Source organism: Mus musculus, chromosome 8 (assembly GCF_000001635.26).
Source record: "Mus musculus strain C57BL/6J chromosome 8, GRCm38.p6 C57BL/6J".
Taxonomy (NCBI): Eukaryota; Metazoa; Chordata; class Mammalia; order Rodentia; family Muridae; genus Mus; species Mus musculus.
The window spans coordinates 34,904,215-34,930,010 of NC_000074.6; the positions used below are offsets into that span (position 1 = coordinate 34,904,215).

At 40.6% G+C, this 25,796-nt stretch overlaps 1 protein-coding gene across 1 annotated transcript in view; it reads right to left on the reverse strand.

Moving 5' to 3' along the window:
- The window catches only part of Tnks (tankyrase, TRF1-interacting ankyrin-related ADP-ribose polymerase), a 136,512-nt gene that overhangs the window by 75,036 nt on the left and 35,680 nt on the right, over positions 1-25,796 (reverse strand). Inside the window, exon 3 of the mRNA NM_175091.3 lies at positions 14,165-14,260. Coding sequence (NP_780300.2) covers positions 14,165-14,260 — 96 coding nt within the window. The remainder of the gene's footprint in view (positions 1-14,164; positions 14,261-25,796) is intronic.

The following is a 25,796-nucleotide window of genomic DNA, read 5'->3' on the forward strand; positions in this document are numbered from 1 at the left end:
GTGTGAGAGACAGCAGCTTGAGCACTTGGGCACTGGCTGAGGATCTGAGGAAAGAGTCTAAAGAGGAAGAGGTCTGTTCTAAGTTGGCTGCAATTACAAAACAGGGACACGCCCATGAGTAGGTCAAAGGCAGCTGTCATACACAAACTGGCCGAGGAAGGGAGAGGGATGTTAGAGTGAACTAAACACACTCTGCTTGCCTCTGTGTCAGCAATGTTGTTATCTTGTTTTCTTGTTTTAGTCTTTGATAATTTTTCCCCCAAATGCCTCAACTTGAAGCTGATGCTACATGAAATTGTTTAGGTCTGAAAGGAGAAGAATAATGCTTGCCTATGTCAAGAGCACCTTGGCATACTTATAGTACATTTGAATCCATTAGTGTGCAAGGGCACCCCACCACCACCACATACCAGCTTAATAAACATCTAATAATAAAAATGAAATTTAAAAGATGCTACTTATTTCTCAAAGCTTATTTCTGCCAATTGGTTGGACATAATTTCTTAAAATTTGGCATGATAGCTTGCCTCCGCTATTACGATAGCCAGTTTAGCTGTCAATCACTGCTAATTCCAGCAAGAGTACCGTGACATACCTGTGGCCCATTTGCATCCATTTGTGTGCGTGGGCATCCCCCCAAACATAATAATAAAAATAAAATTTAAAAGATGCTATATACAAGAGCATAGAATGTTCTCTTCCCTATATGCTGGATGCTGATTTTCGCTATGTGGGTATAGCCATTTTTTTTGGTAAGGCATTTTGTAAATCCCTTAAAATTTTCTTATATTTTTCATTATATACAATGTCATTGTCCTTATAAATCTTAATATACTTTTTATTTTTGAATATACTTAAATTCTTCTACTTCATATTTTTGAACCAATTTGCTCAAAAATATCTTTACTTTCACTTTTGTTTAAACCATAGATTAGCTTTAACAGTTTTGGTTTTTTTTTCTAAAAAAGTATCACATAAAGATCTCAAGAAAAAAATTGAGACTAATGGCCCTTGCCTCTTTCAGGAGGCTTCTTGGTTCCAAATCTTGTTAATTCAAATTACAGCATTATTGTGTCAGCATGGTATTTGACTCCCTGACACAGTACCTGAGGGTGGCGGTGGCACCGGTGCCATGGTTAAACAACTACAAGAGAATAGAAAGGGACCCAGGACTTCCTATGAGACTAGGAATGAGCTGTTAATGCCTTCGAGGATCTGACAATTTTCTATAAAGCCTTATGACCAGCAAGCAGGACCACACAAATCTGAGATGACGGCACTCAAGAGGATTGCGTGTCGCGTCCACTCTCATTTGGACTTCTTCCCTAGCTCGTCTTTGCTTCCATATCATCACCATTCATGTTTCTGTTTGGGATATTCACTTTTCTTTTGTAAAAACTATAGGTAAGAAGTGATTAGGTTTTGAAAATGAAAAGAAGACTAATTTTGCAAACAAGTGCACAAACGCACTGCACTGGTCTTCTGGAGACACCTACATCTGCCTGTTACTGCCCCTGGCATTCTAATAACTTCTTAAAAACAAGTCATTTTTGTTCCTGTCAGAAGCAATCTATCATTCCCTCTCAGTGCAATAGAGGGGAGTAGAGTAATAGAAAAACAACAATGGAAAGACTAGACATCAATAGGCAAATAGGGCTCCTTTTCAGTTACCTGGGGCCCATTTCCAAACACTGAAGCCAAGTACATATAACTAGAATTGTAAAGGGCGATAAAATTGTTCTCACAAGGAAAAAAAGAAAGACAGAAGTCTCAAGGGAAAGAAGACAGACCTAAGAACTGGTAGCCAGAATACCCCTTCTCACCAGGAATAAGAGCAATGTGCTTAGACAGGAGGGGGTGAGGCCCTCAGAGCCACAGAGGCATGGACAGACAGGCTTTCCACTGTATAAGCTCCTCTCATCTGGGGCTGATTTCCTATCCAATTAGGCTTATAAGCACTACTTCCTTTAAGAGACATTTTCATATATAAGAAGATGCAGTCACTTCAGATAATTACACACTTCCTACGTTCTCGCAAAGGGAATGAAAGCATATCATCTCCTGTACTCCTCTCCAATGCCTGTCAGGCTGTCAATTCCAGAGACTCCCAATGTCCACAGTTAAAAAAAAAGAAAAAGATGTGCAGGATTCTGAAGCTGTCAGAGGGTTATGATCAAATGTATAAAATCAAGAGACTCTAAAGCCGCTGCTATTCTAAGTGCGCCTGGTCCATTCCTCAAGCAAGCACTGCCTGGCACATGTGGGCACCACAAAGCTTCCTAAGAACCAGTCAGTGTGCTTAGTGTTCGAGCAGAGTAAACCATCCTTCAGGAGGGAGTTGCCACACCTGTGACACTGTCACTCAGTTAGGAGCAGAGTCTACTGCGGCCTTGTAGAAAACTTACGGCAAAAGCATACAAACAGCACTTGCTCCCAAAGTCAAGGAACTAAATGCCAGTAATTAGCTTCAAAACAAGATTAAAAAATAAAAAATTAGTAACTGTGATAATGCTCATAAAATGTTCTGGCCTAAAATGACAAGGGAAGTTTAAATTTCATTCATATTTTAAAAGAAACATCAATTCTTGAGACGAGAGAGAGAGAGAGAGAGAGAGAGAGAGAGAGAGAGAGAGAGAGAGAGATTAAATAGCAGTTTAAGAAGGCTCGAGTGGGAAGCTGAGAACCCAGGATGCACACTCACTGTAGTTTAGATCCCTCAGCTAAGCACAACCACTCTCTCTTACCCAGTAATGCTTAAACACTTTCCAATGGAAATAATTTCAAAGACAGAAAATTTGGAAACTGAATACAGGAGATTCCTGCCTGCCACACCCACCAATTTTGTACAACTCTGCCTGTGAGTTTTCTGTTTTCTACAAGTATGTGTTTATCTTTAACACTTCAGTGTCCACGCCCTAGACACCCAGCAATTGTCTTGGTGTCTTCTCAAGTACCACCCCTGCTTACACACAAGATTTATCTGACTTGTCTGCATTCAGGGTCTGGGATTTCCTCTTTAACCCCGACTTTCTTAGCAAGCAGGACAGACTTTCTGGTTAAGCTGACACCACAGCAGTCCTCTCTAGGAAATACCTCTGGGCTCTCATCACTTTGCTATACTTCTCATGTTTTCCTGTCCTACTCTTCCCAGGCTTCCTTTCTGAAATGTCAACTTTCTTGAATATTACCAATTTTAATGTTTTCTGGTTTATTATTCCTGTGTTTCATTTTACAAAAGGAAAAAGTTTAAAATGATCAAGTAAATACTTCACTAGGAATCTATTTCTGCGGAAACAATTAGTTCACCTCAATGGTTGGTACCTACAAGAACAAAGATTATCTCATACAGTCTGTGGGACTAGGCGTCTGGGAATGGCTAGCTGAATGATTGTGACTCAGCATCTCAGGGCTGTATCCAAGCCCTAGGACAAGCTGCAGTGGCATCTCAAGACTTTACTGACACTGGAAATCTACTTCGGCCTTCACGGGATGTGGCTGGCAGGCCTCAGCTTATCTGACTGGGCAGCTACTCCAGTGCCACCTTACTGGACGCCCTGCAGGTCGCTCACAATACAGCACCGCACTTGTCTCTAGAGTAGAATAATCCAAGAGACTGAGGAAGACAGTGTCCAAGACAAAAGTACACAGCAGTGACATGGCATAACTCTGGTACATGGTGGGGCTAAGAGACAACATAAAGATGCCAAAACAAAAACACAGGAGTTAACTACTACATATTGTTGCTTACAGAAAGAATGGCATATAATAAATACCTTTTCATACTAACATCTTAAAAGTCTACCTTGAGAATAGCCCATCAATAGTTCACAGAGAACTTCTTTTATATATATGAAATACTCTGTGTATTACATAGAGTATTATGTAATACTGATCACTAGCCATTTATGTAGACTTCAATATTTTATAATTACAAATAGATAACGCATTGCTTATACATTTAGTGACTGAAAAACAAAGTGTTATAAAACCTAGCCTGAACCCCAGTATATTAAAGCTGTTTCAGGAGAGTACTCGTTGGCACTCCTTTAAAAAGAAGAGGTAAAGTTCTAGCTACTGCGTCTTTTTCCTGTCATTTAAAACAGCTTCATGACGTATTTTTCAAGCACTTGATAGAAGTGATACACAGTCCATAACTGTTACTGCATCCCAGCAAATCTAAGGACTAGAGATAGCAGTAACATTAAACAAACAGCCGAAAGTTTTAAAACGGGGGGGGAGGGGGGGTAAGGGGCAAGTGGGGTGAGCAAGGCAAATGTTACAGTAGAATCTGTAAAAAAAAGAGGTAGCCACTAGGTAAAGATACAGCAAATGATAGGCCACTTTTTAAATGTTTATGAGAAGGTTCAGAGTTCAAAAACTATTTAAAGAAATTCAGTTATCAGGCATTACTGGAAAAGTCATAAGCCAAGACCCATTTCCCTAAAACAGTAGAAAGATGAACTGTATTATACTAACACTTCATTTCCCAATTATGATTGCTACATTTTGGCTTGTGTCTTTGTTCTTAGGAGTGAGTATATCTGAAAGTGTTGAGCCATGAAGCACCACATATCTGCAACTGACTCAAATGATACAGTAAGGCTGCATGCATTAGAGAAAGGTGGGTCTCACTATGTAGGCCTATCAATCTCATGGGATTTGGAATCATCTAAGAGACACATGTCTGAGGATGCTGGCAAGAGTGTTTCCATGGAGACTTACCTGGCAGGGGTGTACTCCAGAATGTGGGCAGTACCAGTACATGGGTTTAGGTCCAGGTTCTATCAAACAAGGAGGAAGAAGAGGAGGAAGTGGGCTGCCCGCCAGTATTCATCTCTTTCTGATTCCTGACTCACACAGATACGACCAATCCTCTTCACGCTCTTGGTCATGCCTTCTCTCCCATAAAAAATAATAATAGGTCTGGTCTAGTCTATCAATAATTATCCATCTACTGACTAATCATTGATTTTACAGGTATTTCATTGGGGCTTGAGATCATAACAATGCGCAAAGAGAATTTCACTTCTCAAGACTCTAATACTATGAGGGATGCGAATAGGGCAATAATGAAATCACTGACTATGGGAACAGGTGGGAGATGAGAAGAGTAATGAACTGTGGCATGCATACACAAATTTCCCTTTATAATTAACTACCCTCTAGCCAATTAACCTCTACCTCATTTAGATATAAACGTGTTGTCAGTGATAAGATCTCTTTAGCAGAAGGTTTAAGTTAAGACTACTGTGTCCCCTGGGGTTCCAGTAATACACTCTCCTAGTCTAAGACTGTCAGGGACTGATGATGCAATGGCTTGCTAAGCAAATGAGGGTAACTGAGTTAGCCTTCTATTAGCAGCTAGCATTCTCTTCACTGGTACCTAGAGCATGCTGGGAGACATTATTACACAGGTTTTAGAACAACTATGCCTGAATATATTAGACACAGAAGTAGAGATCTGAAAACGGTTTTGGTTTTCAGGATAACGTAACATTTTACATCATATAGTCCCCCAGATTGTACAGCCTTAGGATAAGATTATACAGCAACACTGGCATTGTGTACAGCAAGGCTGAAACAGAGCAGGAAAGATGGTATTGTGTAAAGGTCCACTAGTAAACTCTCCAACAGCAAGCTACTTACTTTAATTAAAGAATTCAATTATCTTACTATATAATTAACAGTACCGCCTCAAACCTAAGTACTCTTTCCCATCATTTTACTATTCAGTGACATCAGAATCTTTTTTAACGATAAAATTTTCATGCTGTATATTCAGTAACTCTTTAAGGTCTTGGAAATTTAGTTATTCAAAATTAAAAATATATATTAGCTGTTGAGCTATTTGTGATGGTTTGTATATTCTTGGACTAGGGAGTGGCACCATCTGGAGGTGTGGCCTGGTTGGAATAGGTGTGTCACTGTGGGTGTGGGCTTAAGACTCTCACCCCAGTTACCTGGAAGTCAGTCTTCCACTAGCAGCCTTTGGATGAAGACACAGAACTCACAGCTCCTCCTGCACCATGCCTTCCTGGATACTGCCACGCTCCCACCTTGAAGGTAATGGACTGAACCTCTGAACCTGTAAGCCAGCCCCAATTAAATGTTGCTTTTTATAAGACTTGCCTTGGTCACGGTGTCTGTTCACAGCAGTAAAACCCTAACTAAGGCACTATTCTAATTTTGGGGGGTTTTTTTTGGTTTTTTGTTTTTTTTTTTTTCAAGACAGGGTTTCTCTGTGTAATCCTGGCTGACCTGGAACTCACTTTGTAGACCAGGCTGGCCTTGAACTCAGAAATCCGCCTGCCTCTGCCTTAATTTTAAAGAATAAATAGAATTAATAAACAGCATAGGGAGAAGATGACAAAAGGGAAGACTATGGGATTGTGCTCTCAACCCCATTATTGACTGATAAAAGTGTTAGGCTATTGACAATTTTTATTTTTGGTCACAATTAGTAAATGAAAGAGTAAATAGCAAAATCATAATTTTACTTTTATTCCACTTTAAAAGCTAAAATATTCAACAATTCTCTATATTACCTGTTTGTCAATATCATAATACCAGTGATCCAGTATTATCTCATTGTATTTTATAATTGCCTATATATTTTGGATCCCAATTGGGGAAGATTTAGAAAATCAGGGATATCACAAAAATTCATGCTATTCATTCTCATAGATCCTCATAGTATCAAGAGTAGCAAGTAGAAATGACTGGTTCAAATACTTTCAGACTAGAGAGGTAGCTTAGCTATTAAGAGCACAAACTTCCTAGAAGACCCAGGTTTCATTCCCAGCACCTATGTTAGGTACCTACAATCACATGTACCACCAATGCAAGGGGTCTGCCATCCTCCCCTGGCCTCCTCCTGGGCACTGGCATGCTCATGGCATCTAGAATAAATCTTTAGGTGAGTATGAAGGGGTGGGTAGATCTGGGGAGGAATTAAGATAAATATGATTACAATACATTGTAAAAAATTCTCAATTCTCTTTAATCCCAGCACTCAGGAGGTAGAGGCAGGCAGATCTCTGTGAGTTCAAGGCAAGCCAGGTCTACAAAATGAGTTCTAGGACAGGACAGCCAGGACTGTTACACAGACAAACCCTGCCTTGGAAAAAACAAAAACACAAAGCAAAAAATAAAAAAAACAAAAAAACCCTCAACTCTCAAAAAACACATGTTGAGATTCAAAATGATGCAAATATATGAACTATGTCAAAGGTGATTCAAAAGTAATTTTTATAGTGTCTGTAGAATTCTGGCTGTGTGTATGTTTGTACAAGTGCCTGTAAAAAACTAGAAGTGAGTATCAGATACTCTAGAACTGGCCTCTTAGCTGGCTATGAACTCTCATATACTCGTGGGTGCTAAAACCTAAACCTAGGTCTTTGGGAAGAGCAGCAAGTGCTCCTAACCACTAAGCCATCCTGGTTCCTAAACCAAATGTTCTGATTTTTTTTTTAAACAAAATTATAGGACTAGAGAGCTGGGTCTGTGGTTAAGAACACTGCCTGGCCAGGCATGGTGGCACAAGCCTTTAATCCCAGCACTCAGGAGGCAGAGGCAGGCGGATCTCTGAGTTCGAGGCCAGCCTGGTCTACAGAGTGAGTTCCAGAACAGCCAGGGCTACACAGAGAAATCCTGTCTTGAAAAAACCAAAACCAACCAAACAAACAAAAACACTGGATGTCTTCCAGACATCCAGGGTTCAATTCCCAGCACCCACATGGTAGCTTACAACTGTTTAGAACTGATTCCCTCTTCTGGTGTGCACCTATACATGCAAACAAAACATTCATATACATAGATTAAAGTATTTTAGGATCTTTGGGAAATAGAGTAAACATTATTTTCCCTATTACTATCAGTAAGTATACCTAGAAAACTTACATGTAATGCATCGAAGAAAAACAAGAGACCCTTAAGAGGTGGACAGAAGTTCAGCCAACTAGGGGCTTTGGTATAAAGAATGGCACAGCATTCAGTTCCCAAGCTCTTCTTAACTCTGTATCTCCTAAACCTTAGGAACTAAAAGGGCTGGCAACTTGGAAATATCAACCGCCATAGTTAAAACGGACCCTGGGTTTCTCTGAGAAAGTAAGCAGAACCTATCAAGACAGGCAACTTGTACAAAAACAGCCTTCTCCAGTGAAATACTACCCATATCTAAATACCCTCCAAATATGTAGCCTATCCTACCTACACCAACTAAAAGCCAGTGACATCCAGTGCATCTCCCTAGCCTTTAATTAGAAAGCCTGGAGCCTAAATTTTTCTGTCTGCCACTAATGTCTCCTGGGATCACACTAAGGACAACTACAGAGCCCCACCCCCACCCAGTAACAGTAACATCTTCTCATTGGTGTGAGGTCAGCGGAGGTCCTGTACAGAATCACCGACAGCAGAGGGACTGCCACCCCAACACCATGATATCAGTGGCGGTCACATAGAGAAATGTAGTGAGAAACAATTACTATCCAGCCACAAAATGGTCAACAGCATCTGGAGGAGACAGATGCCCACTCACCCTGCCTTGGGTGGCTGAGCAGGGATGAACCTACCCTCAGCTCAGCAGGCAGTGCCTCGACATCTTGCAGTTCTTTCGCCAGAGCAAAGGAAAATTAAGATACATTCTCACATAGTGTCAATAGAAAGGCATCTGCTACAGGAAGATCACTACAAATGAAGTAAAAGGGACAATCAATATTCTACGGTTTCTTATTGCTACCATAACAAATTACCATAACACAATTACACTAAAGTTCTAGGAGTCAGAAATCTATCACAGGCCTTGGAGAAATCTACATACACCAATTCAAATAACAGAACCTGGTAGAAAAAGAGAATATTGAACAATTAATTTTGCGTGAAAGAAATTAATTCTAATGTAATGAATAATATTGGCAGGTTAAGAGTAAGTAGGTAGATAAATGTCTTACAAGTGTGTTTTTACAAAGCATGAGAGACTAAGTATCAGTTAAGTAGAATTCAGAGTAAGGAAAATGATCAGAGACAGCCCTGACATAATGAAAACAGACCAGTTCACCATGAAGCATGCTATCTTAAATATGCATGCACCAGACAACAAAAATGTAGTACATTTGAAGCAAACACGGACAGAACTTAAAGGAGCTACAAATTTACAATTTTAGTTAAAATTTTACTACCACTCTTATTAACCAATTAAACTAGAGAGAAAAATCAATCAGGACAAACACATCTAGGATACATTTAGCTACCTCATGGTCTGTTATCATACTCACAGAACTCACTTACACCAAGAGAGAACAGGGGTCTCCTTGCACTATCGGCTCCATATATACCCAGATCTGCAGCAATATCAACATCAGTCTTTCAAGGAAAGAGCTAGGAAGCTTACAACAGTAAAATATTAATAAACTCTAGCACCATCCACACCACAGGTACACATATGGTACAAAGACACGCATGCAGGCAAAGCATCCATACATGTACTCTTTAAAAAATTAAGATTATGATATGTCAATTAATGATTATCTTCTCAGTTACCAAAAGTTATATCCTGAACATACATTTTTAATCTAATCACTCAATAACTGTTAAGTCCTTCGTTCAATCTTTCATTGTATTAGTACAAGCAAATAAAGGTCAGAAAACATGATGTTAGGTATTGACAAATTCATGAAGATACCAAGATTAGTTAAAGGAACAGGGAACAAGATGGTGAAACATCTGAATAGACATCTAACTAACAAAGTTCTAGAACCATGTTTACTTCAAAGAAAAGAGCTTGTGTGTGTGAGAAACAACAAACATCCAACTGTGAAAATGTGGAGCAGAGAATAAAAGACTAAAATATGCAAAATATAAGCAAGATCATGACAGGCCATAGCTGAAGAATTTGGATTTTATCCAGGCGTAATGGGAATGTGTTAAAGAACAGGCTGCTGGTTTATGCTCTATAAAGCCTACTCTGGCTGCACTGACGAGAACTGAGATTCAGAGGCCCATCATGACTGTTGTCAAGGAAGAAAGAGGATGAAGATTTGTGTCCCAAGGCTAAGACATGAGGTTGTCAAAACCAGGAGGTACAACAATCTGAAAGAACAGCATGTAGACCTAATACCAAGAAGGTGAATGAAAAGTTATGAAAAGAATGAGAAACCTTTCCTTGAGTGAACCCCTAGTGCTCAAAGCTAAGCAGGCAGAGCCCAGATCCTTACTGCTTACCGAAGCAGTGGAAAGCAGTGGAGTGGAACTCCAGACATCCACTGCCTAGTTACCAAGCCAGCATCTACAGGCACTCGCCACACTCCTCAGCACGGGCTGAGATGGTGAGCCATCGCTGATCACTCTGCAGCCCAAAGAGGGAGGCTGCCCAGCAGCCAGAGATGAGGATTTCTTTACAAGTACATGAGCTAGGGTTAAAGTTTCTTACTGGTTTTGGCTTTGTTATTTTGATTTTTTTAAGACAGAGTATTTACTCCATAATACAGAGAAACCTGGAACTCTCTAAGTAGCTCGGCTGACCTCCAACTTGCAGTGAGTATCCTGCCTCAGTCTACCAAGTGCTGAGGTTATAAGAGTGAGTAAGGTTATTTAGTTTTTCAGCTCCTTTGTGTAAAATATCCTTTTTCCTTACTTTTGTTTCTCAATATCAAGTAGGAAGGTACTAGAGCCAATTTCCAGGCCAACTTTCTGACCATAGAAACACACATAGTTCATATTCTAATTATCATTGATCTTGCCAAAGATCAGCATTTCTTGGGCCATCTATCCTTCCCTAAAACTCTCAGTCTTAGCCAGTTTTCACCTAGCCTGATTCAGCCCATTGACACCCTCTATCCTATCCATGATGCCCCAGGGATTTTACTTTATATGGGGGGGGGGGGGAGAAATCCTCCTTAGTCCTACTAAGAAACAATGTCTTTTCCTTTTATGATTTTTCCAGACAGGGTTTGTGTGGCCCTGGCTGTCTTGAAACTTACTCTGTAGCTAGTCTCGAACTCACAAAAATCTGCCTTGTCTCTGCCTCCTGAGTGCTAAGATTAAAGGTGTGCACCACAACTGCCTGGCTAATAATGCCTTTTTAACACATTTAGGCGTTCCCATAATTATACCTCATGCAATACAAACAAAGCTTTAAATACATCCAAGTCAAGGACAGAAACATCCATTTCTATGTGCTAAGCCCAAATACGGTAAAGAAGCACAATTTTGGTGAAACTGATGATCTCAGAGTCACAAAGATGAATAAAGGCTAAAAATAGGGTCTATAGAGTGCTTGTATATAATGCACAAAGCCCAGGCCACAGAAGCATATATCTACACTATTAAATCAAATATTGCATATTATGTATGAATGTCAATCATTAGCAAAACACAAACAAATGCCTATGTACATATTTCGTTCAGTACTACGTAACATATATTGCTATATTATGGTAGAAAAGGTAAGGCTATACAAAGTATATCAATGCCATCTCTAAGGGTAAATTATGATCTTTCTTTTTTGTGTTTTTCTTATCTCCCTCTATTTCCGAACATATTTTTTATAAACAGAAAAAGTCCAAACTGTTACTTTTAAAAATCCAAAATTATAACACAACAAATATCTTGTTCAATAATATTTACATATACTTTGACATTTTATATTCTTGTTCTAAAAACCAACACAGAAAACACACAAACTGTTCCCAAGCCCCCCACCTGATTACCTAGAACACAGGTAATTAACAAAAGCTAAAATCTTTTAGACTTCTATAAACTTTATCATTCACTCAAATAGTTCAGCAAATATTTGAACCAGTCTTTCCAATTAGCCTTCTCTTTCAGATGTCTAATGGGACTATACAAAGCAAAGGCTATGTGGTGATGGTCAACTGTCCTACTGACAGTCTGTGTGCTTTTTACAGCAGTCTTTATATTTTAAAAAAAAAAATCAATCACACACACACCGTTAATGTTCTATAAAAAGAGATTTACTCTTTGTTCATTTGCTTTAAGGTATACCTGCGCATCGTTTGGCTCATGTAGCAAATTTGTAACATAAATGATAGACTATCAGATCTTCAGCACCTAAATATCCACAGAGAAATTAAAGAAAGAAAATCACTCTCAAGTTATATAATAGCACTGCAACTCCTCTGGAGTAAGAATGAGACTTGGAGTGAGCCTAACACCTCTAAGACGCCCCTTCAAGAGCCTCCCTCCCCTTCAGGACAGTGTGAGGAGGACTGAACGTGAGCTTTGCATTTACTAGACAAGAGTGGGTCGCGCTGAGCCTTCTTCCCTTTGTAAAACCAATGCTTAATTTTCTAAAATGTAGTTTGAGAAATAATATTTCCATCGTAACTGCATCAGAAAGAATTCCTCAGTAACAAGCACATACGGGCAGAAAACCACTCTGAAACAGCTCACCTGAGTGTTTGCTTAATGTATGTCATAGAATGAATGTGCAGTAGGAGGACAGTTTATATTTCCAAGGGAACTATTATTCTAAACTTTTTTCCTTAAACCACAACTGAAAGAAAAGTTGCCTCAAAAATATTTTTAGAAAAAACAGTGCAAGCAGCAGTTAAATATTAGTAGCAAAATACAGAAAACTAGAATCTTTCCATCTAAGCAGAGTGCAATGCTAGACAGTGTTCAAATCAAATATGCTATCTGTCCTCCACCATACTCCAGCCTCTTCAAGCAAGCATGCCAAAGCTGTACCCTAAAATGATCTTCTCTGACCTGCAGTGAAAATTAGGAGACAGCTTCTTACGGTTAGTGGCTTATATCTAAACCTATGTCTTTCAAACAGTCCTACAGGCAATGACGCATTAAATGCACCTAACAAATAGACAGGCAGGCAGAGAGCCGGAGAAGAGGAAAGGTCAGGGGGAGGACACTCAGAAATACAGTCTTGCTTAGCCCTTGGCACATACTATAGCAGCTATGAGAGGAGCTGTTTCTATACTGTCTTTCTCCTCCGGCCAGAGACCACGGAAGGCTGCTATTCTGTTGCACATGACTGTTTAATAAGAGACTGAAGGTTTCAGGACCAGGCAGGTCAGAGACAAATCAGGTAGGCCCGATTTCATCATTTAAAACTGTGCAGTAACTTTATCTCCACTGATTTAAAAAGCTTTATTCCTCTGGTATATGCTCTCCTCATGTAGCAACTCATTTCATCTTTAATTAATTGAGAAATATCAGATTACTCTGATTTAGCAGTGATTATATTAATTTTAGCACAGTGGGAAGTTGTCGTTCCACGTAGAGTAATTAAGCAAAATTCCATATATTTTTAAAGCTTTCTGTACATAAATGCCTTCTATTCACTTCACAATCTCTATTAAGAGTGCACAGCAGATTGATAACTTAAACACAGTTAAAGCTCTCTTCTACACAATCTATAACAGCACTGTTAGCAGTGCAGTGACTAGGAGGCTCCACATCACAGAGTAAAGGAGGGCAAAGGCAGCAGGACCGGTATGCTGAGAACAAAACCAAACAGAGCCAATGCAGCACTGAGAACGAAGATCAATGAGAACAGCAGCTCAAAATCTAGCCGTTAAACATAATCTTGCCGACCATGACGAAGGGTGCTCTCTACCCTCAGGGTCTCCTCTGTGATGGTTCTTGGCATTTACTTTTATAAAATTAATAAGCCCCAAATCTGCATTACAGAAGTAGAAAGACAATATATTACCCCAATCTAAAAAACTTGGCTATCAGGGTAAAAAGTACAAAGATATAATGAAATATATAAAAGTGGGTGAGGAGAGCACCCAAGTGTAGCTGTTGACCCCAGGGATAAGGCAGCAGGTTGTCTTCCCAATGAAAACTACTTTTACAGTAACACAAATGCCCTTGTCTGCTCAACAGTGAAGGGCTTTAAAAAACCAGCCGAGAAGAGGAGGTAGAGGAAAACTGTGATGTAAGCCATAAAACTGACAAAATATGAGAAACACTATGATGTAATGCTGTAATTCTCAGTGCTATAAGCAGTAAAATTAAGATATATCAATCTATATGATATATACATATATAGGTATATATCTCAACACAATTAATAAGATGCACATCCAATCAATAAGATTTTTAGTATTTTCTTAGCTTCATTAGTGGAAAAATATTCAGTGCATGAAAATCTTATAAAATCAGCCTCCTAGCGCTGGCTCCTTACCTGTGAGGACAGCTTTTGCTGAAGGATCTGCCAGGTCCAGAGCTGATTTCCCATCGGTGTTCCGGATGTTTGGATCGGCTCCGTGCTGCAGCAGCACTGTGCAGGGAAAGCACAAACAGTATCTTACCTCGGGGATACAGAGATTATTTACTGCTAAGTGTCGCCTCGGCATGGTGTAGGCATAAACATACATTGCACAATTTTTTCTCTTTCAAGAAAAGAAAAATGAAAGAAAAAGGGGAACAAAAGCACTGCAGCAAAGGATCTTCTCTAGAGTAAAGCAAAGTTGGCAACTTATGGTACAGTATTATCACATGACTTGACATCATAACCATGAAACTAGAAGCTTGCCCCGGACGGTCCTGCTTTGCCTCCCAAGGAAGCAGTATGGGAGCTGTGTGCGTGTTCCCTGCCTCGCTCTGTGAGCTGTGCTAGCTGAAGCTGCCCTGCCTTTACTACCACTGTGACTGCTTGTTGCTGCTGCTGCTGCTGCTGCTGCTTCGCTGCTGAATCTCCAACACGTCCTCTCTCAGAAGAGTTGTAACCCTGTGCAAGGCTTTTAGTGGCTCAGTGCTCACATATGAAACTCACCATAGACACACTGGCTTGTTTCCAGAAGTTTAACAGACACAGTAATGCGTGCAACGCCAGCTCTTGCAGCCATGCTACAAAAAAGAACTCTATCCTGTATTATGATCCTCCATCAAATTTCTAGAACTAAAAACCCAATCACTGAAATTCATGTAACAAAGGTATTTCATAAAAACTACAGAGACTCCTTAAGATTCAGACCCTCCTATAAGTGAGTGGGCAGTAGATAAAATATGGATATGGCATTTGGGAAGTGTCTAATGCCAACTAAACCACTGCTGTGTAAGAGCAGAGCCCCAGAGACCACGGGAGTGCTACTACCCATCTGATATTTAAACAGTGAACAGGTTAGGCATCTTTAGTCAAAAACCTGAAATTCAAGGTGAGGAAAGTGAATCCTCTGAGCACCTACATAGCCACCTCTGACACCATGATAGGGGAACACTTAAGTGTATACTGAATCACTTTTTTCTACATTTACTGGGGGTGGGGACACAATGTAGAAGTAAGAGGACAATCACTTCTACATGTTGATCCCAGGGATTAAATTCAGGTCCTGAGGCCTGGTGACATGTGTCTTTACCCACTGAGCCAGCTCATTGGCCACTGCTTGTTTTTTTTTTCCCTAAGCAATAAAAATTTTCATTCTTTAGCGAAATATACACTAAGCAACCAAATTTAAACTAATACTCTTCCATTTTAGAACTCTCATTAACATACATGGGATTTAACCAATGAGAGGGCTAAGAATGTAGCTCATTTGGTAGACTGTATGCTTACCATGGTATATGTGAAACACAAATAAATCTCGCATTGAGGCCTGGATTCCAACCTCAAAACATCTCATGCTATATATATGCAAATATTCCAACTCCTCAGGTGGGGTGGGTCTGAACGCCAAAGCACTTAGGTCTCACGCATTTTATTTAGATGAGGGAAACTTACATCTTACATAAGAGTTTTAGGGCTGAAATGGTGGCTCTGCTGGTGAAATGCTTGTTACATAAGCATGAAGAGCCAGGTTCTGATCCTCAGCATCCATCTGTCACACAGAGCTAGGGAAGTGGAACAGAAAGATCCCTGGGACTAGCTGGCCATAGTCTAGCCAAATCAGAGTATCCCGGGCTCAGTGAGAGGCTCTGCCTCAAAACGTGCAGTGGAGAGTAACTGAGGAAAAGGCTCAGTGAGAGGCTCTGCCTCAAAACGTGCAGTGGAGAGTGACTGAGGAAAACACTCAATGGGGCCTCTCTGGAATCCAAAAGCACAAGCACTCTCACGCGCTCAAGCACACTCCTGACAAGCAACTCTGGATACCCTCTGACCCCACCCATACGCGAGCACTTTAAAACATCCAGTAGTGGCTTTGAGCCACTACTAGTAATTCTCAAGTTCTACACTGAAGCCCATACACTCTTTTGAAATTTGGAAGGTGATCTTCATATTACTAAGTACTGAGTCATATTGTTTATAAAGCCATTCTTTCTGTGATGCATAAGCCATCAAGACCATGGCTTTGCTACAATGGATAGCTGTCTGAAGGTTAGCATTCACACCTCTCCCCTTAGATCTGGGGCAATTTCACACTTGCAGTATTAAAACAAGCCATACTTGGGAAGACACAGAAAGATCTGCAGACCTTCTGCGGTCATCCTCCCACCAGCTGCAGGTCTCCATGGTTTCAGTTGTCTTCAGCCAATCATAGTCTAAAATATGAAATGTAAGGCTCACACCATGCACCAGTCTGAGTACCCTGCTCCATCCACCCACGAGGTGAACCAGCCAGCACTCTGTCCAGTGCACTCACTTGCATGTGCTGCCTACCCCCAGTCACTCAGCAGTCATCTCAGCTAGCACATCACAGGGCTGATCTCCTATTTTACTTAGGAATAAATAGTCTCAAAGAGTAAGCACAATGATGCTGGTTGCTGGTCAAATGATACATGTTTGTGATTCAAACATGTCAAAAAGCAGCTTAGCATAGCATGCTTTCTTTAAAGGCGAAGACAAAAGTTCTCAACTTAAAAAAACTGAGTTCCCATCCCTGGGAGGACAAGTCTGTCGCTGAAACTCCAAGGAAGAGGAAAGTAGCCCAGGGCAGTCATGCTGCTGCACGTCCAGGAGAGGAAAGCCTAGAGCTGCTTACAGTCACTTCTGCTACAGCAGAGTAGTTCTTACAGCTAGATGCTACTGCTCATCTGGGACACCACGCACAGATTTGACTGCAGTGCCAATTACTTAGATACAGTCTCCTCTAGGCATACATATGTACAGGAAAGTACTGAGAAAGGACGCAACAATACCGAAGGTTTCAGGCATCCACTAGGAGTCTAAGCACAAGTCCGGTGTATCCTGGTGGGGAGGGGCTGCTGTGTATCACTTACTTCCTGAATGTAGCAATGTTATTTTGAGTCTAAAGTGACTCAAAAGTTAAAGAATAAAATAGCAACACAACATCAAGTTACTGTTACTTTATCTTCCTGAAGGCTATTATTGGCAGTCAACTTGAATACATCTGGAATTCACTTCAAAAGCAAGAGGCTGGGCTCGCCTGGGAGGGACTCTTGGTTAACTGGATCCTTTGAGGTAGGCTCAGAACACCCACCTGGGCCAACCTTCTTGTAGCAGCCCACTGGAAGGACATGGAAAGGAAGGGTTTGCTCAAGGAGAGCAAGTACAAGTCTCACTGGCAAGTTCATGCATCTTCTGTTGAGACACTCAGCCTCACGAACTGGATGACTCTTGGGACCTTCTATAGAGAGACAGCCACTGTTGGACTAGTCGGACCAAAGTCTGTCAGGCACTCTACTAAATCCCCTGTATATATGTAAATTCCTCCTCAGAACCCTGACTATGCAATCAAAATGATCAGCTTTTGCAGAAACTTTGTTTTTAATTCCAGAAGGAAATTTCACATTGGTTCATCCTGGAAATTTCCAATTAGTTTATAAGGCATCTCAATCATAAAGCAGACTCAAGAATCAAAGAAAGGTGGCTTAATTGCTGAGTGATCATGTGCAAAGAAATAGCGACCATGAAAAGCGCTGCCTGTTATTCATACTTGGGACTGAACACCAGATCCTGCTTTAAATGGAGGTGAAAACATTTTTACTTAGCAGGATATGACAGTTACATAATGAAAACTTTGATTCAGCAATTTTTAATAAGTGGTAGAGGCAAAGTATTGAAAGCCTGACTGTTCCCCTCAAAAGGAACTTAAATCCTCAATCCTTCGAACAGGACTGTACTTATAATGGTCTACTCTGAAAGAGAAATGGTTGTTTACTCCCAGTTGTATTCTGGTTTAGGCGGTCTCAAAAGTAACTGTCCTGCCTGAAATGTGTGGCTTTCAGACATTTTGTGGTCACTCCTAGCTCTCTCTGTGACCTGAACAAAGGCACATCACGGAGAACAATGTTGTAACAGGAAAGAAGCAACTGCTGCTAGCAAAATCCGGATTAGAAAATACTTAACCATCACAAGTTTATTAGAAGTAAAACAAAAAATTAACTCCATGAAGTTTAGATGTAAAGATATCTGCATTAAAGTGACAGGGGTCTAAACCTGTTTTTCCCACTGCAGAAAGGAGTAAATGAAGGGAGAAAACAGTTCAGAGGCCGAGCTTCACGGCTGACAATACCGTTGCCTACTGGCTACTCAGAATATCAAAGCAGAGTTTAAACCGCAGACCCTTCAGGACAGGTTCCTCCAAATCTAAAGGTCAGCCCTCCACACCCAACTGCTGCTACACTGCTGGGCGTCATCTGCGCTCCGTCCCAGCCACTCGCACATGAGCTTCACCGCAGCACTTCTCACAGCAGCTGAGCTATGGACAGCCTCAACGGCCTTCGACTAGCAGACATGTTTTGTACACACAGTTGAGACAGCAGAGCAGGCCGTGACTATAAAAGTCATGTGGGCATGTCATGGTACTCTTGACACTACATTCTAGTAAGGCAAGAATGATATGTACAACAAGTAAAGGTGACAGTGGCAAACGTCAGAAAGGCCACATGGTACTTCAGGGGTGTCAACTGGGATGCCTCAAAATGTACTTTTCAAGTTTGGAACCATCAAAGGTAATTTAACTATTGGCATAAAATGTAACTGGGAATTCATGCTGTATGGTCAATGCAAACACCACAAGCCTCTCAGAATATGCAAACACGATACAAAGAACGGTATGGGGGGGGGGGGACACGACATATGAATATCCCAGAATGTAAATTAATGAGTACCATGGCCATTCAAACCTCCTTACTTTATTTCACTTATTTATTGAGACATGGCCTCAATATATAGCCTAGTTGGCCTCCAATACATGATCCTCTTGCCTCAACCTCAAGAGTCATAAATAACTTCTACTGTCTTTAACCAACTGAGATATGAGCCAACCTTAAACCACTACATCTAGACTCTTCCCAGTCTACTGATTTTTCTACTGATAGACATTCTTCCTATCTCCTTTCCAAGTAGGCAGGCTACAAAAACTACAGCAGCTGACAGAAAGGATAGTTATAACACAGAAAGGGCCAAATTCTCAATTGTATTCCATATGAGCTATGATTTGTGAATTCCCTACTCAATTTCTACTTATTTAGCCAGATCAGTTCAGAGTCAGGAAACACAACTTTAACCATGTTGTCTTATTTCATTTTTAACTATTAAATGTAGGCACCTACATTATTCTTACAAATTAAAAAGAAAGTTAAACCTAATGCAAAGCCAGTGTGCCAAATACTAGAAAAACACAAAGTACTTCAGAATACATTATACTACCCACAGGCAATATTAGACAATTTAAAAATCTCTGAAGAGGAGGTAGTAAATGGGGTTGGGGGATGAGGGCCTGCAGTTGGGATGTAAAGGGAATAAATAAATGAGGGAAAAGGTCTTGTTTAAGGGGCAAGCATAACAGTATTTAACAGCATTAAAAACATCAACAATTATGCGAGTTTAGAGTCTCCAAGGGTTGGCTGTGGTGACACTGAAAGGAAAACTGAGGATCTATGTTCCATGTTCCCAAATATTTGTAAACAGCTTACTTCTCAGGGATGTAAAACTGAATCACATAGGACCCTTTAGATTTTTATAGTTATCTTTATTTTATGTGCCTTAGCTAGGATTTTCTTGCTGTGAAGAGACACCATGACCAAGGCAACTCTTACAAAGAAAAACACTTAACTGGGACTAGTTCATTATCATCATTGTGGGAAGCATGGCAGCGTCCAGGCAAACATGGTGCAGAAGGAGCTTAAAGTGCTACATCTGTAACCCAGGCTGTGTGCCACACTAGGCATGCTGGCTTGAGCACAGAAGACCTCAAAGCCTGCCCCAGAGGGACACAATTCCTCCAACAAAGCCACACCTCCTAATAGTGCCACTCCCTATGGGCTAAGTATTGAAACACATGAGTCTATAAAGACCATAACTACTCAGACCACCACAATACGTATGAATGTTCTGCCTACATGTAAGTTTGGGCGCCATGTATACTCAATGCCCCACAGAGGCCAGAAGGTTGGATTGCCTGAGACATTACAGATGGCCGTGAACTGCCAAATGGGTGCCAGAAACTGAACCCTGGCCCTCTGAGCCATCTTTCCAACCCCAAGCAAAGTTATTTTTAAGTTATTTTTTTTAATACATGGAAATAGTCCTTAGCTTTTTTTCTACATTTATTGGGGGTGGGGACACAATGTAGAAGTAAGAGGACAATCACTTCTACATATGGGTGGATCCCAGGGATTAAATTCAGGTCCTGAGGCCTGGTGACAAGTGCCTTTACTCACTGAGCCAGCTCATTAGCCACTCTTTGTTGGTTTTTTTCTCCCTCCTAAGCAACAAAATTTTTCATTCTTTAGCAAAATATATACTAAAGAACCAAATTTAAACTAATACTCTTCAAGTTTAGAACTCTCACTAACAAACATGGGATTTAAGCAATGAGGGGGCGAAGAATGTAGTTCATTTGGTAGAAATGATGCAGCTACCATGCTGTGCATACCTACCATGCACAGTACCCTGCATTTGATTCCCAGCATCATGTGAAACCAAGCACAGCGAAGGCCTGCCTGTAATGCCAGCTCTGCAGGCAGAGGCAGGAGATCAGAAGTTCAAGGCCATCCTTGGCTGGTTAGCTTAAGGCCAACTTGAATTACGTAAGACTGTCTCAAAACAAAAGATTGCTAAGTGACAGAGCCGTGTTTTTTTCTCTTTAACTGAATATACAACATCCCCCCCTTGATTATACAGTGATAGTTTCTTCAACATAAATACATATATATGTGTATATATATAGTAGCGTAATATATAATGGTGTAAGTTATATCATTAAAAACTGTACAAAAACGTAAAAGTGTTTTAGTTTTTTCATTCAAAATATGCTTTATTTACAAAACAGTCAAGCTAATGGGGAGATTAAGTGTTACTATTATGGTCGGGGGTTTTTTTTTTACTTATCAAGAATTGATTTACTACTAGCTGTAAACATAAAATTTCAAGTAACCACTGCTAATGTATAGAATAATTTGGCTTGTTGAATTTAAATTAGAATTAAGGAACAAGCATTTTCAATTTTGAGTAATGTCAGCAAAGTCATTTAGGTGCTAAACAATGAAAAGTAATGAGATTTAAAACAAAAACTAAATGTAACTTCAAGTGGTTGCTACTGAGACAGCTCAAAAATTACTGGCGGGAACTGGAGGACAAAGGGAACCCTAAGTAGGACACAAGGAAGACACCACTGTTCTGAAGCCAGTTAATGATATGGGGTGGGAATTCTTCCCTAGGTCTCATGGAGCAAAATAGCAGCAAGGAAAGCCCAACCCACCCCAAATTAATAACTTTAAATAACATTCTCCACACATCATGAGGGGCTTGTACCTCAGGATGAGGAAGTGTGGCTGTGGACTAGTCCTGGGGTACCTGAGGACACCAGAGTCTTAATGCATTGTATAGCTGCTCCGGGTTAGAATATATCAGAGGAGAGGAGTGCTGAAACAGTCTTGACCTTCAGAGAGTACCAAAGTCTACAGACCTCATTAACACAGCTGCTACAGCTGGGAAGCAAAGGCCTCTCTGGCCACCAGAGCTAGGAGTAACCACCATTCCCTAGGTCAGGGGTGGGAAGGGTGTGATTTCAAGGTCAAAGTTCTTTTCTTTCTTTTCCTTTAAAATGATTTTTAAAAGATTTATTTATGTATTTTGAGTACACAAGTGCTCTGTCTTCATGCACACTAGAAGAGGGCAACAGATCCCATTACAGATGGCTGTGAGCCACTGTGTGGGTGCTGAGAAGTGAACTCAAGACCTTTAAGTGCAACTTAGAGGTTGCTTAGAGGTCTTGAGTTCTTAGAGGTCTCTTAACCACTGAACCACCCCTCCACCCCACCCCCAGAAAAAAGACAAATATACACAGAGTCAACCCATTTTTCAACAAAGGACAAAATGATCTGAATGAGAATAATCCCCATTTAATGTCTAGTCACAAGGGAGTGGAACTGTCTAGAAAGGATTAGGAGGTGAAGCCCTGTTGGAGTATGGGTGTCACTGGTAGCAGGCTTTAAGGTTGCAAAAGCCCACTGCCAGGCCCTGTCTGTCTCTGTCTCTGTCTCTGTCTCCCCTTGCCTCTCTTCCTCCCTTCTCTCTGCCTGGAGATCAGGATAATCTGCGCTGGTGTACCTGCCTGCCTGCCTGTGTACCTGCCTGCCTGCCTGCCTGTGTACCTGCCTGCCTGCCTGTGTACCTGCCGGCCTGCACACTCCCTGCTGTGGTGCTAATGACGAATCTTCAGAAGCTCCCAACTGAATACTTTCATCTATACATTGCCTTGGTCATGGCATGTAGCAATATTGCATATACAGCAATAGAACAGTAACTGAGACAGTGATTCACTTGTGGAAAAATAGTCTACTCAACAAATTATGCTGGAACAGGAAAGTAATTTATAATTTCAAGGAAAAATAGATCAATTATCGACCAGAGATGGTGGGAAGCAAGGGAAAGGAGGTACCAAAACTTCCTAGAGTGGTGCACATGTTCATTTTGATCATAGTGGTTATTTCAGAGGTGAACAGGTGTGTCAATACAAAAAGAAAAAAAATGTACTTAAAGTACTCAATTTATTTCATTAAGACTGAATGTTGCTTTTATGTATATTTAACTTAAACTTTCTGAGCATTTAACTAGATTAGAAACAGTTGATGGTAAAATTACTGAATGGAAAAACTATTTATTTTCACAAACACAACAGGGAAAGAAATGAACATAAGAGGCATGGGTGGAATCAAGTTCTACCGTGCTGTGAACTGCCTTATAACTAAAGCCAAACCAGACACAAACCATACTTACAGCTAATGTGTCAGCACTAATAGATCACTCATAGAAGACATGGTCAAGAACTCTCCACTCGTGTTGAAAAACCAAAACTGTCACAGACCTCAGAACAATGCCTACACATAGCTGACAACACCAGAAACCATGCAAATTGACAAACTAGTGTTATCAAACTACGTTTCAGTAATGTTTGTAAGCCTACCTTAAAATACATCTACTCTTCCTTATCACTGTGCCAACTCTAAGTAAATCATTCACTTTTATTAATTTTTAACATTTGTCTTTACATATTTTTGTGTCTTGTATATTTTTGTGAATGTGAACATGCTGTGGTGTGTATTTGTGGAGGTCCAAGGGCAACTCTTTCTATCATATGGGTTTTGGAGATCAAATTTGGGTTGTCAGACTTGGCAGCAAAGGCCTATAGCCACAAAGCCATTTTGCTGGGACCCTTCATTTAATTTCCTTAGTCACGGGAGATAAAAGCTATGTGTTTTGAGGACCAAAAGAGTGATCAGCTCTGTTCTCTCAACATACTCATGTTCAGTAATACACAAGCTTCTCTGGAGAATATGAGATAAACATTTCTTTGATGCTCAATGGTGTCTTCTGTACTGAGTGATTATCAACATTCAATGAGTAAAGTAAGCTGCTTTCATCTTAATTAGCATCCTTTGGAGAAACCTGAGACCATCACTGCACAATGCAGAGCCTAATGTGACCCACTTATAAAGCTCTTCCAAAATGGAAATAAAAGGACAAATATTCTAATATAGTGGATAGGGAACTAGGTTGGGACTCCAGAGAAGAGTTTTAAGTAATGGATGTGCTTCAGCTTGGCCTTTTTACTCATAAGACAACGTCCTAATATTCTTGAGATATGCCATCCCATGAGGTGGCCTCTAACAAAGGTGACCAGAGTTTATGAAATATGTTAGGGAGTCTGATGATCCGAACTGTTACGCTTAATTTTCCTCAATTTAAATTTAAAGACCTGCTAATTGGTACAGTTACTAACAAGCATTCCATGTGCTCAACATACCTTAGGCATGTGAAATTACTTCATGAACAGCAAATTTTATGAACTCCAAATACAGGGTAAGCATTACTCTCCGAGCTGGGTGTGGTGGTACAGACCCATCATCCCAGCACCAGGGAGGCTGAGGCTGGAGGATTAACATGGAGTTTGAGGCTAGCCTGGCCGCACAATGATAATCAGGCCAGCCAAAATTACATGGTAATGGTATTATCTTAAATAAAAAAATGTGTGTGTGTGTGTGTGTATGATGTATGTGTGTACACACAAACTCATGAAAATTTTGTTTAACTGAGATATTCTTTAACTATAAACATATTTCAGAACTCTAGCTTAAAAAATGCTATCAATAATGTTTTATAAGCATTAAATACAGAAGTAGTACTTTGTATTTATTGTGCTTAATGAAAAGTATCAGTGACTTGATATCACCCATCTTTTAAATGTGGCTACTGGAAACTCCTTACCTTCATGTGCGCAGCATTACATAGATTTATTGGCAAGTGCTACTCAGAACAGAGACTTGGCTCCTCCTAGATACTACTAGCGTGGAGCAGACACCGCCTGCCTCTAACGTGATGGCTCCGTTATGCAGCTGACTTTGCATGCATCTTCTTAGGCTCACAAATGCATAGAGGAACTGCAGTGACGCTGAATGTCAAGTGCATTCTCTCTGATCCCTTGAGACCAGGAGAATGGGAGCTGTCATCTCTTGCATTTCAAGAGAGACAGGAGCCTTCTGCCTTCCTCTCTCATCTAGTTCTTCAGGCTGCTCAGCTCCTGATTCGGTCATCTGGCCCTTTCTTTCAGTGTCATCCTTTCTGGTGAGTAGACAGGGGACAGGAAGGGCTGACAACTTGGATTTATCTTTCACCTTGCTGTCTTTAGCTTCCTAGATCTTTGCTGAAGTAGTTGGCTCTTACTTTCAACTTAACTGGTCTGTCTGGCAGAGGTACTTTAAAAAGTAGGGTAGTATCCTGCCCCTTCTAAGATGTTTAACAATAACCCTGACCTAGTCCCAGTACGAATCAGTAACAATTCCTGACTGTGACAACTGAAACTGTCCCCGCACTCTGCTACAAGAACGAACTCGCCCTGGCTCTCTTCTCTTATGTTCTTCAGGACCCAAACTCCTGTAACACTCAGATACAAAGTGTAGCACATCTCCAAACAGTTTTATATGCCGGCTACTGTAATATTCTTAAGTTTACAACATGAAAACACAAGTAAATAGTAAAAAAGTAAAGTAAAATGATTATTAACAATCGATTACTTTGTCCTTGAGGGCCAACTTTATCAAAGCTATTTTATTACAAGGAATACAAGGTGTTTTAATAAGACTTCTGAAAGAACAGACAGACTTCCTCAAAAAGAAAAGCGGAAGTGTGCCTGTCCTGGTTAGAGCTACTGTTGCTGTAATGTTGCCATGATCAGAGCGAGCTGGGGTGGAAAGGGTTTATTTCAGCTTACACTTCCAGGAAAGAGTCGAGCACTGACAGAAGTCAAGGCAGAAACTCAAAAGAGCGCAGAATCTTGGAGGCCTGTTGCTTACTGGCTTGCTCCTGTCTGTGGCTTACTGACTTCCTTGCAGGCTCTGATAGAAAGAACCAGGACGGCCTGCGCAGAGGTAAGTCCACCCACAAAGGGCGGGGCCTCCCACAATAATCACTA